Source organism: Dermacentor variabilis, chromosome 3 (assembly GCF_050947875.1).
Source record: "Dermacentor variabilis isolate Ectoservices chromosome 3, ASM5094787v1, whole genome shotgun sequence".
Classification (NCBI taxonomy): Eukaryota; Metazoa; Arthropoda; class Arachnida; order Ixodida; family Ixodidae; genus Dermacentor; species Dermacentor variabilis.
This window is the reverse complement of record NC_134570.1, coordinates 68839604-68855937: the sequence shown is the minus strand read 5'-3', so window position 1 is coordinate 68855937 and position 16334 is coordinate 68839604. Positions and strand designations below refer to the sequence as shown.

The 16334-nt window shown below is 46.6% G+C and overlaps 1 protein-coding gene across 1 annotated transcript in view; it reads left to right on the top strand.

The window, feature by feature from the left end:
- The window catches only part of LOC142573983 (sn-1-specific diacylglycerol lipase ABHD11-like), a 29363-nt gene extending 13029 nt beyond the window's left edge, over positions 1–16334 (top strand). The window contains exons 4-6 of the mRNA XM_075683181.1: positions 3257–3448; positions 6353–6537; positions 15837–16334. Coding sequence (XP_075539296.1) covers positions 3257–3448; positions 6353–6537; positions 15837–15978 — 519 coding nt within the window. The 3' untranslated portion in view covers positions 15979–16334. The remainder of the gene's footprint in view (positions 1–3256; positions 3449–6352; positions 6538–15836) is intronic.

The following is a 16334-nucleotide window of genomic DNA, read 5'->3' as shown; positions in this document are numbered from 1 at the left end:
TTTTACGAACGGCGTCCTGTGCGTCGGTGAAGTGAGCGTTGGTGAAGTTAACTGAGTGCGCCGGATAGTCCCTGTTATAGTCGGATGCAATTCAAGTCCGCAGTGAAGCCCCGCCCACTCCCTCGTTACCGCCAGCCGCTCTTTCTCCGAGAAGCTACAGTGTAAGTATTTCGTACGCGTCAAACTTTCTGTTAGCTAAGTAAGGCGGTAACCACAAAAATAAAATTATACAAGCGTAATCAGATACGTTTTCACTTCTCTGTTATAGAGAAATGGTGAAAGCCTAATTCTTTATTGAACTGAAAATGAAACGCTTGCTTCGCTGCAACTTATTGTCAAGTTTCGCTTTAGTGGGCAGTGAAGTTTCATGAGTAAACGGGCTCAGCAGTGAAATAAACTGTACTGCGTACTTCTGAAGGGGGAAATTCTCGGACACACTTTATCCATGTCTGTTGCACACCTCATCGCTTCCGCCGATGACTCAAGAACAGCAGACGCTCCGGAGGTATCAATTACGACGCCATTTTGAAAAGGTTGCATGACGACGATTCTGTTTGCTTTTGTGATTGGCTGGCGGATTAACACCTTCCCGCACGGTCCGCGTGCCTTGGTCTCCAACTGCTGCTGCTTTAAGTTGTATCCTACTATAGTTCCCTTATGCGGATAATGAATACCTTCTTCCGCAAGCGGGATAGCCGAAAGTGGACGTGGACGAGCCCGAATGGCGAGACTAGAAACGAAATAAACTTCATGCTCTGCGCTAACCCAGGGATCATACAAGATGTGGACGTGCTCGGCAAAGTGCACTGCAGTGACCATAGGATGGTAAGAACTCGAATCAGCCTAGGCTCGAGGAGGGAACGGAAGAAACTGGTACGTAAGAAGCCGATCAGTGAGTTATAGCGGTAAAAGGGAAAATAGAGAAATTCCGGATCAAGCTACAGAAGAGGTATTCGGCTTTAACTGAGGAAGAGGACCTTAGTATTGAAGCAATGAACGACAATCTTATGGGTATCATTAAGGAGTGTGCAATAAAAGACGGTGGTAGCTTCGTTAGACAGGATACCAGTAAGCTATCGCAGGAGACGAAAGATCTGATTAAGAAACGCCACTGTATGAAAGCCTCTAACCCCACAGCAAGAATAGAACGTGCAGAACGTTCCAAGTTATCAACAAGCATAAGAGAGCAAAAATAAGGAAGTATAATATGGATAGAATTGAACATGCTCTCAGGAACGGAGGAAGCCTAAAAGCAGTGAAGAAGAAACTACGAATAGGCAAGAATCAGATGTATGCGTTAAGAGACAAAGCCGGCAGTATAATTACTAATATGGATGGGATAGTTCAAGTGGCTGAGGAGTTCTATAGAGACGTATACAGTACCAGTGGCACCCGCGACGCTAATGGAAGAGAGAATAGTCTATAGGTATTTGACTTCCTCCAAGTAACGCCGGAAGAAGCAAAGAAAGCCTTGGGAGCTGTGCAAAGGGGGAAGACATCTGGGGAGGATCAGGTCACAGCCGATTTGTTGAAGGATGGTGGGCAGATTGTTCTAGAAAAACTGACCACCCTGTATACGCAATGCCTCATGACGTCGAGCGTACCGGAATCTTGGAAGGACGTCAACATAATCTTAATCCACAAGAAAGGGGACGCCAAAGGCTTGAAAAATTATAGACCGGTCAGCTTACTGTCCGTTGCCTACAAAGTATTTACTAAGGTAATCGCAAATACAATCAGGGCCACCTTAGACTTCTGTGAACCAAAGGACCAGGCAGGATTTCGTAAAGGCTACTCAACAATAGACCATATTCACACTATCAATCAGGTGATAGAGAAATGTGCGGAATATTACCAACCCTTATATATAACTTTCATTGATTACGAGAAAGCGTTTGATTCAGTCGAAACCTCAGCAGTCATACAGGCATTGCAAAATCAGGATGTAGACGAGCCGTGTGCAAATATACTGAAAGATATCTATAGCGGCTCCACAGCCACCGTAGTTCTCCATAAAGAAAGCAACAAAATCCCATTAAAGGAGGGCGTCAGGCAGGGAGGTACGATCTCTGCAATGCTATTCACAGCGTGTTTACAGGAAGTATTCAGAGACCTGGATTCGTAAGAATTGGGGATAAGAGTTAATGAAGAATACCTTAGTAACTTGCGATTCGCTGATGATATTGCCTCTTAGTAATTCAGGGGACCAATCGCAATGCATGCTCATTGACCTGGAGAGGCAAAGCAGAAGAGTGGGTCTAAAAATTAATCTGCAGAAAACTAAAGTAATGTTTAACAGTCTCGGAAGAGAACAGCAATTTACAATAGGTATCGAGGCACTGGAAGTGGTAAGGGAATACGTCTACTTAGGGCAGGTGGTGAACGTGTATCCGGATCATGTGACTGAAATACTCAGAAGAATAAGAATGGGCTGGGGTGCGTATGGCAGGCATTCTCAGATCATGAACAGCAGCTTGCCCTTATCCCTCAAAAGAAAAGTGTATAACAGCTTTGTCTTACCAGTACTCACCTACGGGCCAGAAACCTGGAGGCTTGCGAAAAGGGTTCTGCTTAAATTGAGGACGAGGCAACGAGCTATGGAAAGAAGAATGATTGGTGTAATGTTAAGGGGGATAAGAAGAGAGCAGATTGGGTGAGGGAACAAACGCGAGTTAGTGACATCTTAGTTGAAATCAAGAAAAAGAAATGGGGGGGAGGGAGGGGCATGGGCATGGCATGTAAAGGGAAGGATAGATAACTGATGGTCATTAAGGGTTACGGACTGCATTCCAAGAGAAGGGAAGCGTAGCAGGGGGCGGCAGAAAGTTAAGTGGTCGGATGAGATTAAGAAGTTTGCAGGGACAACATGGTCACAATTGGCACATGACCGAGGTACTTGGAGAAATATGGGAGACGCCTTTGCCCTGAAGTGGGCTTAGCCAGGCTGATTATTATTATTATTATTATTATTATTATTATTATTATTATTATTATTATTATTATTATTATTATTATTATTATTATAGTTTCCTTTAGTTTCATTTCCGAATAAATGTTTTTGAATTCTGCTCTATTTGGGATGTGTGGGAAGTTTGCAGCTATCTAATACCGCACTAACGCTAACGTGACTTACTCAAGTCGATGTAGTTCGGGGGGGGGGGGGGGTTGAGGTGGCATTGGGGCTGCCCGCTTTCCCTAACCACCACGTACTATCTGGTTACTGTCGATTTCCTGTGCTCTCACTCGCATGGTGCAGCCATCCTTGGTCGAGCGGATAGTGGTGGTGGACGTCGGCCCTTCTTCAGTACCTGCCATCGTGGGGAACTACCTGGTACCGCAGCAATTGGACGCGATGGACGCCGTCCTACCACGACTCTCTGCGGACTTGAGTGTCGAGGAGGCCCACCGAGAGGCTGACCGCATGCTCGCCGGCAGAGCAACCCTCGAGGTTTGCTCTCTCTCTCTATGGCGATCACGACTTTTGTCGCTTAATAATTAGGACGCGACGACTCTCCAGTTATCGTTCATTAACTTCACGGTAAGCGAATGGATCTTTAATGAAAACGTAGAAAGGAAGAACCGCTGCCGTTTGCATAAATAACCTCGACACTGAGCGTGCATGTGTGAGTGCACATTCTGGGAACTTTCCTCCTTCCCCTCAATTTGATTTCCTCTTTCTCTTTTTCCCCGTGCATTTCAGCCAACCGGGATCTGACTGGTTAACCTCCCTTCCCTTATCACTCCTATCTCTCTCCCTCTTTCACTCTCTCCGCCACGCACACCAACTATGCGGAAGAAATTCTATAATTAACATATCTTTAAATTATACCCGTGCGTATCCCGAACTGTAACCTTAGCGGATGAAAAAAAAAAGAACAAAAGAATCACGCGCTACCTTTCTGCGAAGGAAGCGCAAACCTATAGGTTAGCCGTGGGGGCGTCATACGTCGGTATGTCCTGCCGCTGCTGGTGACCCCCATCTCAGGTTAGCCCTTCGGTTTTCTTTTTTTTTTTTTCGCAAGGACTATGCTTTCCCAAAGAAATTCCGGGCTTAAAAATTCCTTTCTCATTTTTATGCGGGTAATAGTCCCACTCCGATGTTCGCCCTGAATTTTTGAAAACTATTTATAGCATTTTATAGTGTAGTACTGTATACTATAAGATGGTATAGTACAGTCATAGTATAGTGTTGTATAACACACTAGGTTGCAGTAAAGGTTATTGTAGCGCAGCATATATTACATAATATTGCATAGACAGTGCAGTAGAGTCCATAGTACATTATGCAGTACATTGTTTCGAAACCAGTGTAATGATTATTGTAAAAAGTCAAAGGATTGGAACTTGACGGGCAACTTACTCCAGGAGAGGCGCAATAGGTCTAGAGACGGCTCATATTTGAAATGCTCCAACCGCGAATGCCCATAGTTGAGCATCTCTTCGAAGGTAGCCCCGTGGTCGGACCCATTTCCCAGAAGGATTGTGTACAATCCTTCTGTAGAATGACTACAATTTTAGCGAGTCGGAAAAAATGGACTCGTTATAAACGACGAGGGAAAGGGCGAACGTCACACGCGTCGTTGTCGCCTTGTCGGTGTCTTGCTTCTATATTGCGCTTCGCTTGCAATGTCCTCGAAAGACGTCGGCACCGCGAGCCTTGTGCTTGCCCAGGGAACGACTTCAGTACTGCGCGCACCTATACGCAAACCGGCCGCGATAGCTTATAGTGACCGTGGCGTTGCACAGCTGGGCACGATCGAGGTGGTGGGTTCGATACCTGTCGCAGCGACAGCTTCTGATGGGGGATAAAATGCTAAAAAAAAAGAAAAGGAATACGTCCGCGTACCGTGCGCTGGGTGCACGTTATATAGCACCCAATATATATATATATATATATATATATATATATAACAGGTGTTTATTTTGCAAAAGCGACCTCACCCAAAGCGTAGATGTTGAGTGCTTGGCTTTCAAGTTGATGCAGTAGTCATAATCGCGCAGTGTAAAGTGCGTAGGCTTATCATTTTCGTTTCCTTGTTGCGTAAGTTTTTGAGCGTAACTGTTGAACACATGAATTGATCGGCTATGTGCTGGCGGTCAAACCAGCGAAAGTTGTTAATCGACACTAAACCGTGGCGTGAGCGGTATATAGACGCTGGCCGTTGGTAGAAGTTCTGCGAGCGTCTCGGCAGAACATGAGTCAGAGCTGGACCTCGAGGACGAAAGTAGCAATCTGGAGTGGGACGTATGATAAGGGTAGCTCGCGAGCGCAGCTTCTGCTGCCTCTCCATTCTGATTGCGTGTGATATATACCACGCATGCAGCGGATAAAGGCGCAGTGCCTTGCGTACAATGGACAAAGGGTCTAGTTGCCGATATCGACGGTTCCGGAAGATTATAGTGAGAGAACAGATCCCTGAGTGCATGCAAAGAAAGAAAAAAAGATCTTTCTTTCTTTCTTTCTTTCTTTCTTTCTTTCTTTCTTTCTTTCTTTCTTTCTTTCTTTCTTTCTTTCATTGTGCTCCCAAATCCAACGCACACACACACCGGGAAATAGAGCGAGAGAGAAAGAAAATACATTGTCTATATGCATGTATAGGGTTAAATATAGCGTATCAACAATGTGCAGTTCGAAATCGTATAGATTTGACTGGAGGTGTAGATTAACGGTGGAAATTAAATGTGAAATTCAAAGAGCAGCAAAATATGCGCACACGGATATATCACGTACCCCCGAAGTCACCTCCCTACCATTCCGTCTTTCCCGCTTCGTGTTTGACATTGAATATTGATGTGTGTACGTTTGTATGTCTGCTATATTTGATTCGCGGTTACAAATAAACGCCGTCTCAAGTGTCTAAACGACAGAAAAGAAAGAAAGAAAATGAATTAAATATCTGAAAAATGAATGGCACCGACCACCTTGGCGTAAGCAGTTGGGCGGCGCGGAAAGGGGTGAGTTGAAGTTGTATTTTGTAAGGCATAGAATTAGGTACGGCGCACTATATTGATGCATGCATATTGCGTGTTTCTTGTGGAATACTGAAGCCTTGCAGGAGAAACTCCACAGTATACCGGAAGGGTCGTGTTTTCGTCTCCTTCTGGTTTAACCCAACATTCGTGTGAACATAGTGAGCTAGTCACTTATATAGGGTGTCATGGCGCAAAAGCAACGGAGGCTACGATGCGCCAACCAAAAAGTTCGTGTGAAGGCTAGACATATACATAAAGAACAGTGATTTTCTTTTAAGATGTAGGAACACGTGAAAAGAGAAATGAACCGAACATTACTATGCGATCCAGATATCGCGTTTATGACGCTTATTGTTTATTATCTTTGTTCTCGTGGCAGAATCCCTCCATACGCTCGCTCCTACTGGCCAACTTGCGACGGAACGGGGACCACTACGAGTGGCGGGTGAACGTCAAGGGCGTGAGGGACAACCTGCAGAAGCTCGTGCGCGCCGAGGACCTCAAGGGCCTCACCTCAGACGTCGACGCGCTGTTCATCTGCGGGGGGCAGTCTCCATACGTCACGTAAGACACGATGATGCGTTACTATAATCGAACCCCTTAACACACCTGGGCCCTCGTGAAGCCTTGCGGAATCGCAACGTAACATCCAGCCGTAAGGCTATTATAGCGCGACAAGCGCGATGTGAAGCGATACGTCGGCAGTTTCGAGAAAGCTGGCGGTTATGGCAAATCGGCTATCTATCCCATTACTGAAACTAACGGCAATGTGACGCGAAGCATTTCTCTTGAGTCGAGCCAGTTTTTCCGTATCTCGGCATTTTCTTGGGTCAATGAGCAGACAGCTAACGCCTCCTACAGTCCAGGACGGAAACTAGCCTCCTCTTCGTCGGTGTGTTCTGCGAGCGTCTCCTCGTTCGATGTTCCGTTTTCACAGCTATCGTATTACCTGTAGCAAGAGACGCGAACTACCGTTACTAGCTGAGGCTTTAGTTGCCGGCCGCTCAGCCAAAGCACCATAAGCAAAAGTTCAAGGAAATCGTTCGTTCGTTCGTTCGTTCGTTCGTTCGTTCGTTCGTTCGTTCGTTCGTTCGTTCGTTCGTTCGTTCGTTCGTTCGTTCGTTCGTTCGTTCGTTCGTCAACGATTCGCGCAATGCTAGATGTAAGATACGGTTGAGTCTGCCTATTTCTGTAAGTATCGTTGTCGTCGGCGTTTTAGTATATTAGTTGGACTCCCGAACTTCACGTCGTGAATGCTTCGACATTGGTTTGCTGACTGAGATAAGCACTACGCAATCAGCATGAACTATCGATACAACAGGGGCTCAGTATCTAGGCTGCCTTCGCTGACCGGGTGGCGCAACCTTGCAATCGCGAGCGTTGATTTCGTATGAACCAAAGGGGTAAATATAGAGACGCTTGTCTAGATAAGTACACCCTTGCAATTTATTAATAACATCGCGCGAGCGTCGACCGCACGGCATGTCGGCTGCCTCGTAGCGGCGAGGGGCGGAGGCATCGGCGACAGCAAGCGCGGGGGCGCAAGGCGATAGCCAGTTCAAATGTATTCTGCCGCGCTTTTGCAGTGCCCCTCACCGGCACGGAGTCGTTGACAAGACGTGGGGTAAACACTCGCACGGTGTTATTAAAACATTGCAAGGTGTGCATTATTATTAAGCGCTGATTACAATTGCCGCAAGTGCTATAGCTATATATAGCGCACGCTCCAAATTCTCTCTCTCTCTCTCTCTCTCTCTCTCTCTCTCTCTCTCTTTGCGAGTACACGTTGGAGCAGTCGCTCATTCAGTCGTTTTCTCGTACCTCCATCGGTGTAACACCCACTTCTCCCCCAACGTACAGAGTAGCACGCCGGGTGCTGGTTAACCTCTCAGCCTCTCCTTCCAGTATTCCTTTTTCTCCGTCGTCCTTAAAACCTGTCGCATGACTCGTTATATTTCACTATGGCTAGTTGACGCTTTCTTTAGCATTCGTTATAATTGCAGACCGCACTACGAAGTTCTCTGATTTGCTTCCCTTTTGGTTTCTTACATCTGCACTCGACAACGAACCAAATCATCACCACCACCTTCTTCATCATCATCTTCTTCTACTGCTTCTTCGGCTTCTTCGTCTATAACTCCATCAAGAACCTTACTCTGTTTAATCATCTAACGCCCGCTGTACGTTCTTATGGGTGACAGCAGCATGTCTCTCACGACACTCTCGACGATCGAAGCACGTAAGCCTGACTGGGCGGCATGATGTATACATTCGAAGGTAGCGTGCTCTAGTTGGGACGTTTCGTTCGTTGAGCACTGTGTAGTATGGTACGAAATCGTTCGTGATTTACTTGCTGCAGCTGTAATTTCTACTTCCCTAGTACGTTATTGTTTAGAACACATTGTAGATTGATAAAATAGAAGGTTGGTTCACATTTATTTATTTATTTATTTATTTATTTATTTATTTATCTATTTATTTATTTATTTATTTATTTATTTATTTATTTATTATTTATCTGCTTCTGCCATTACAGGCATTACAGCAAGGGGTACAATTCAAGCAAAAAAACACAGTCACTTTTCCAAAGCATAAAAAAAATCATCTTTAGAAATAATGTTACCAATATCGGGCGAAAGAAAGTTCCAATCTCATATTGGCCGTAAAAAAAACAAAAAAACAAATAGTCTCTAAATGGAAACCTCTAAATGGAATCTAGCATATTTTGTAGTCATGATCTCCTCGTTCGGAGGCATAAGTGGGCGGATTAAAATAATAACTCTCTAGCGATGCTAGATTTAGAGTAATATACATTATGAAAAAAAATTTTTTCCATCTAAGATTTCGACGGCGTTCATCCATTTTTTTCCCAGTTTAGTGCTTTTTTTTTTTTTTTTACTCTCCGTCACACTAAATGTCCTACCATATTTACCGAGGAAAAACCGGACTGCACTTGTCCTGCACTGTTTCATATTTGGCTGCGAGTTGAGCAGTGCGTGATGCCAGCGAACGCTCCCATAATCGGTTTCACTGCGCACGTGAGCGAAATCGCTTTCATATCAGCCCGGGACCCCTTTGCTTATACGTCCCGGGTCCGAACTACCGCTAGTTGTTGTTGTTGTTGTTGTTGTTGTTGTTGTTGTTGTTGCCTACAGAACATTTGGCTCCTACGCTCTATGGGGGATTCGCCAAGGTTGGTTGTTTGCGGCCACATCGCCGCTGTTCGTCTTCTCCGTTTATGCCCTCGCTACTAGTTGCACCAGAAGGGACCGTTCGCCGGATGGTTTGGCAACAGTTCCCACCATACACAAACGCAAAAAGGATTAAGGAAACAGGTCGACAAAGCCAGTTTGCTGTAACGGGTGTGGAAATTACGTCGCGTGTTTTTACACAACTATATATAGCACTGCTCGTATAACGCTACATAGCGTCGACTCCGCCTGCAAAAGTAGTATACGCTGCGTATATGGCGTCACACGCGGTTTTAATGTCGGACACGTGGCAGGGTCAACGTAAACGACGACGGCTGCAGCAGCTCTGAGTTATATACCTGCAACATGTTTCGTGCCTGCTCCGAAGCGTAATATATAAAGCGGCATTCTTTCTTTTTTTTTTTTCTTTTCATTTCGCTGCGAAGGAATTCGTTGTTCTTTTTTTCTGTCCAGAATGCCCCAACCACGCTAGCTTTGGTCGTCGCACCTGCTGTAACGCAAGTAATAAGCATGTCGCCATCTGTAATTTATTATTCAGCAAGCTGAATGCGAAAACAGCTTTATCCAAAACGCCGATTGCCGCAATACATGCACGGCTGATATATATATATATATATATATATATATATATATATATATATATATATATATATATATATATATATATATATATATATATATATATATATATATATATATATATATGGTGTTTCAGCGAACACATTAAAAAAATTTTAAAGGTTGCCTGTGGCAGGTACTTCAATTCTAGTTGATGAGCCGGTCTACTCGAAGCGGCGGACACTGCTTGCACAAAAAATTGAAATGCGAAATTTACTAATTAACAAGAATTCACTAATGAACTTTTTAGCAAGTTACCGCATGACCCGTATTGCAATTTACAAATTCTAGCACTGCACTTCGCAAGGCGGACGCACTTGGAACGAATTCTCAGGACGACACCAGTTTCGAGATATTGATTCCCGAACTTTGCGGAGAAATGCAATGGCGTTCCCGTTACTTGTGTGCTTCAGTGCATGAAACGACGTTTTCCTAACAAATTAACTGACGAAGTTGATATATATTGTCACGTGGTAGTGACGTTAAAGAACACAGTAGCAATACTGTGAAAGACAAAACAAAATTTTATTGGGCGAACCTGTGCCCACAAAAACAGGCTGCGCCTATAGCACAACGATAGCGGCGAACACGGTCGGCGATCGTCGAAAATCTGACCAGCGGGTCAAGCGCGTTGGCTTTTATACAGCAATCGTCGAATGTTCCAGACTAATCGTTGGGACCCGCGTGCCTTCCACAAAGTTCTACACCATTCGCGTCAGGCGAATAAATCAGATAACACAAGGTTCGGCGACAACAGACTGCGGATAGAAGCATCGATAACTTTCCAGAAACTTCGGATACATGCAGGCGCGTCCCGCGCTGTGCGATAAGATTTGTTAGGCGGCCAAACGTGGTCGCCCGATAAATATAAGTACACGTGTCAACATATATATATATATAGATGCCCTGTATCGTAAAGCTTTCCTGTCGAGAGTATGCTTAGGTCTTCTTTCGGCGTGCCTACCTTTCCGACAGGTTGGAGAGAATGAGCGCGTGATGGTTCAGCTCTCTAGCTTTTTCTCAAGTACTTTATCATCTAAGAAGGAAAGAAAATCAATAAATGAATGAAAGAAAGAAAGAAAGAAAGACAAGGCGATAAGTTTAAATTACGCGTGTAGGAGTAGTAGTAGTAGTAGTAGCAGTAGTACTAGCAGTAGTAGTAGTAGTAGTAGTAGTAGTAGTAGTAGTAGTAGTAGTAGTAGTAGTAGTAGTAGTAGTAGTAGCAGCAGCAGTACTAGCATAACTCGAGTACGCTCACAACTTGGCGACTTTGCTCTGCTATTGTGAGTGCTGGGCTAATTGAAAAATAAAAGCTTGTCGTTTGAATCTAAAATATTATCTTTGTTTGAGCCGTGACATCAGGATCACCCACAAAATTTGCTATTGACGTTCATGTGTCAGCTGGAAACCAGTTGCACAAAAACAGGTCTGTGCGAAATGGATGGATGGATGGATGCAAAACTTTACTAAAGGTCCTGAGGTACGCGACTCAGCGCGCTGCGGGCCGCTCCCACGTTGGGACAGTCAGGCCATGCCCGACCGCCGCATCGTGGGCACTCTGGACAGCCCATAGTTGCACCCCGGCATCGGGGCTCTTGATAGCGGAGAGCCACTTGTCCACATTGATTTGTTCCGTGCCTCGTAACGAGGGGCAACGCCAGAGCATATGGTCTAGGCTAGCGATGTCATTGCAGTGCCTGCAAGAACTAGTGGCATAGGTGTCGGGATAAATTTTGTGGAATAAAGCCGGGTTGGGATATGAACCTGTTTGCAATAATCTGAGGGTCAATGCCTGCGCTCTATTTAACTTCTTGTGGGGAAGGGGAAAGTCTCTCCTGCCGAGATAAAAGTGCTGCGCAATTTCGTTGTATGTGGTCGGTTGATCTCTGTTCTCCACCACTGCGGGCCGGCGTTGGAGTTCTCCATGGTCGCGGAAAGCGAGACCTCGCGCCTTGGAGTGGCCAGCTCGTTGAGGTTTGTGGGGCCTCCCATGATAGATCTCATGTGAGCGGGGAACCACGTGAGAGTGTGGATGGCGATGCTTTTGCCGTCGAGGATGCAAAAGGCTTTCCTTACACACAGCGCCAAGGCTGAAGGCGCGGATGGCTGCCCTGGAGTCGCTGAAGATATTGGCATGTTTGTCGTCCAGGAGGGCCAAGGCAATGGCCACTTGCTCGGCCGCACGCGACGACGTGCTTCGTACCGAAGCGGTGTTAACGGTCGAACCCCTGTGGTTTATCGACACTACCGTGAAATTGTTGCTGTTGCCATACTGGGCCGCGTCAACGAAGCAGCTGCCGCCAGGGAGTTCTGTCGCGCGGCGTAGGAGCGCCACCACCCTGGCCTTCCTTCTTTCTACGTTGCGCTGGGGATGCATATTGCGCGGGACGGGCGATATGATGATTCTATCTTTCTGCTCTTTCGGAAGGATCTGATAGGCGTCTTCGACAGTGGCCGGGGGGACGCCCATCTCTGTTAGGAGTCGTCTGCCTGCCCTGGTGCCGGAGAGCCTGAGAATCTGTGCCCTTTCTTGTGCTTCTGCAATTTCTTCCAGGGTATTATGAATACACAACTGCAGGAGTCGGTCGGTGCGTGTGTAGTTTGATAGTCCGAGCGCGCTCTTGATCCCCCTCCTTATCATGGCATTTAGCTTGTCTCGCTCGGCCCTCTTCCAGACGTGCATGGCCGCTACGTACGTGAAATGGCATAACAAGAAAGCGTGGACTAGCCTTATCAGATTCTCTTCGCTCAGGCCTCTCCTTCTGTTAGCTACCTGCCTGATTAGACTGATGACGCTATCCGTCTTCTTTGCCAGTTTGTGAATGGTGATGCTATTCGTGCCCGCCCCTTCGAGTGTCATTCCCAAGATTCGAATGGACGCGACTTTGGGAATGGGATCTCCGCACTTGGTGTAGAGATTAATGTCAATTTCAGTGGGGGGTTTCCAGTTCTGTGGCTTGCGGCCCTTTCTAGTTGGGCTGTAGAGAAGGAGCTCCGATTTCTTTGGGGAGCACCGGAGTCCCGTGTCGGTTAGAAAGCGCTCTGTAGTGTCGACAGCTTCCTGGAGAGCGGCTTCGACTTGTCCGTGTCACTGGCAGCCGCGCACCAGACAGTGATGTCGTCTGCGTAGATCGTGTGACCGATGCCCTGGACCTTGCCTAGGTACCTTGAGAGGTCGACCATTGCGATGTTAAAGAGGAGCGGTGAGATGACTGACCCCTGAGGGGTGCCTCTTCTGCTCAGCTCCATTTTCTCCGATTCCAAATCTCCAGCCTTGAGGATGGCGCATCGTTTGCTCAAGAAAGATCTGACGAAGGCATGGAAGGACGAGCCTAGGTCGAGTTTGGAGATGGCGTCGAGGACGAACTCGTGACGGATGTTATCAAAGGCCTTCTCCAGGTCCAAACCAAGGATGGCTCTCATGTCCCGAGTGCAGCGTTCCAGGATTTGTATCTTGATAAGCTTCATGGCGTCCTGGGTGGAGAGGCCTGGCCTGAAGCCTATCATGTTGTGAGGGAAAAGGTCGTTGGTCTCGATATACTCGGCACTTCTGTTATGGATGGCGCGCTCGGCCACCTTTCCTACACATGACGTCAGTGAGATGGGGTGGAGGTTGTCCAAGCTCGGCGGTTTACCGGGCTTTGGGATTAGTATGACCTTCGCCAACTTCCATTCTTCCGGTACAATTCCCTCCTCCGAAATCCGATTTAACTCATCTATGTGAAACTCGATCGATGCGTCCTCTAGGTTTCTGAGAGCCTTGTTGTTTATGTGATCCGGGCCCGGCGCTGACCTACCGTTGAGGTCGTGTAGGGCGCGATGGATTTCACTGACTTTGAAAGGCTCGTCCAGCGTGGAGTTCGGCTTCCCTTTGTATACTGGGTATACCGCATCATCGGCCACAGTTTTGAGCGACAGGTACTTCTTAGCTAGCATCTCCAGCCCATCCTTTTCCGAAGACGACTTCTTGGCTTCGTGGAGCGCTTTAGCGAGGACACTTCTCTTGTTTGACTTGGTGCCGGAGTCGTCGAGCAAGTGTTTGAGAAGATTCCACTTGCCTCCCGTGCGCATGTGCCCGTCGATTGAATTGCAAATTTCGTCCCATTGCTGCCTAGACAGGGCTTGGCAGTGCTTGTCGATCTGCTTGTTGATCTCGGCTATCTTTTTCTGAGCTTGCGATTTAAGCGTTGGCTTTTCCACCTCTCGAGAAGTGATTGCTTGGCCTCGAGAAGGTGTGCTAGCCTGCTATCCATTTTGTCTGTCTGTAGATCCGTCTCTATGGTTTTGGTGCTGTAGCAGACATCTTCCAGAATTAATGCGCACCACTGGACGAGACTCTCCGGCTTTTCTCCACGGGCGGCGCGGGCCTTGCGAACCTCACGGAATTTGTCCCAGTCAGGGACCGAGAAGGCCTTCTTTCTTTTCTGCTCCACTTGTAAGCTGGTGACCGTGATGTAGTGATCGCTACCGAGGTCTATGAGCAGATTCGACCACACGGCTGAACCAGCGTTTTTAACAAAGGCGAGATCTGGGACAGAGTCCCTGGTCGAGGAGGTGCCAAGTACGAAAGAAACTGTACGAAAGAAACTGCTGTTTTAAAGGGACACTAAAGCTACACAATAAATCAGTTATATCGAATAAATTAGTGTTTCAGAACCCTGCAGACAGTTATTTCAAAATAATTATTTGATTGTTAGATGAGACAATGAAGGTCAAAGTATCAGTATTTGAATTACGCGCCGAAACCCCGACGCCTGTACGTCAGTGTGACGTCAGGGATTCCAAAGCACGTTTTCGCATTTGGGCCGCGTTGGCTGAGTAAGGGTTCCCGAAACTTGCCATGTTTTATATTCGGTTCCTTTAGAAAACGATGTAGTCAATCTGTGTACCGCTACATAATTAAGTCGGCCCTAGAAGATGCCATTAAAATCTATGACGTCACGGTGCGGGAACTTCAAGGGGCGTCGCCATCCGTCTTTCGTTCTTGCGCTTTTTCTGGTTTACCAAGCGTCTTATCGTGGTAAGAGTGGTGTTTTTGGTGTCATAGAAAGATAATTTACCGATGCAGAACCTTTAAACGACCCTTTAAACGTGCCATACCGCTCTTCGTCAGGAAAATGAGTGAACCTTATCGGTTTCCTATAATTTGTGTGTGATTGTGAGCGGGCTGCAGCGGGGTCGGCTCTCTTTCAGAGGTGAAGAATAGGTACACTGCGTTTTTGAGCGTGAAGTTTATTTGTAATTCTAATGTTGTCAACGGCTATATAGTCTAAATATTCAAGGCAGTGTAGTTCGCGCCTACATCAGAGCTAGCGGCCGTAAACGATCGACGGCGAGCGTTCTTAACTAATTCATTGCGAGAATTCGCTACAACGCTACAATCATTCTGGGCGAGGTTTCAGGTTCGATTCCCGGTTGCTTCGGTCGCACTCCGACGGGCGAAGATGCACTTGCGCTAAGGTTCGAGTGCGCTTTAAAGTATACCGCAGGCGGTAAAAAAATTAATCAGGAGCCCGTCACTGCGGTACCTCTCACTGCCACTGCGCCTCTTTGGGTCACTAAATGCACCACTCAGCCGCTAAAGGAACGAATCGGCGATTCAGTCAATCAATATATCAATCAATAGTCTTTGTCAATCAATCAGTTTTGTCAATTCGGTAACGAAGGAACAATGAAACAAAGAAAAGAAAAAAATGAATGAATGCATGAGCGAATAAATGACTCAGTCAGTGAATGAGTCAACAGAAGAACCCACCCAGCTACTCGGGCAGTCGGTCGGTCGCTCGGTTAAGGAAGGAACGAATAAATGTTCAAATTGTTGTTCTTTCTTTCTTTATATATATATATATATATATATATATATATATATATATATATATATATATATATATATATACACACACACACACACACACACACACACACACACAGTGGCGTAGCTAGGTCATCTGGCACCCAGGGCCCACGCCCCCCCCCTCCCCCCACCCCCGCCCGTTGCTACGCCACTGCATATATATCTTTCTCTCGTTTCAGGAGCGCCGAGCACGGGGCCATACGGCGCGCGTTCCCCAACGCCCGCATCGTGACCGTCGAAGGGGCGGGCCACTGGGTCCACCGGGACAGGCCCGCGGTTTTCCTGAACCTGGTCAAAAACTTCGTGCCGCAGCACCAGTGAATTACACCTCGGCGATAACCTGTCGCTGTGCAATGTCGCCTTTAATGATTTGCACAAAACACATCGTGCGCCGAAAAATGAGCAGTGCCTCCTCTTCTAATATGACGTCAGGGTGCGGACACACTGCAGTGTTACAGAGGACGTTGCTTGGCACATTGAAGTACAACGATGTTACGGAGGGCATTGCTCGTTTTATCAGCTACAGCGTGGCCTATCGCCCTGAACACGACGTGTGCTGTTGAGGGCACTGCGGCGAAGAGGCTGCTGTATTCGAACTGACCTTCCTCTGCGGGCACGATCATATGCACAAGGAAATAATAAAAACAGCTTTCTTCCTATATATTAAACATATATAC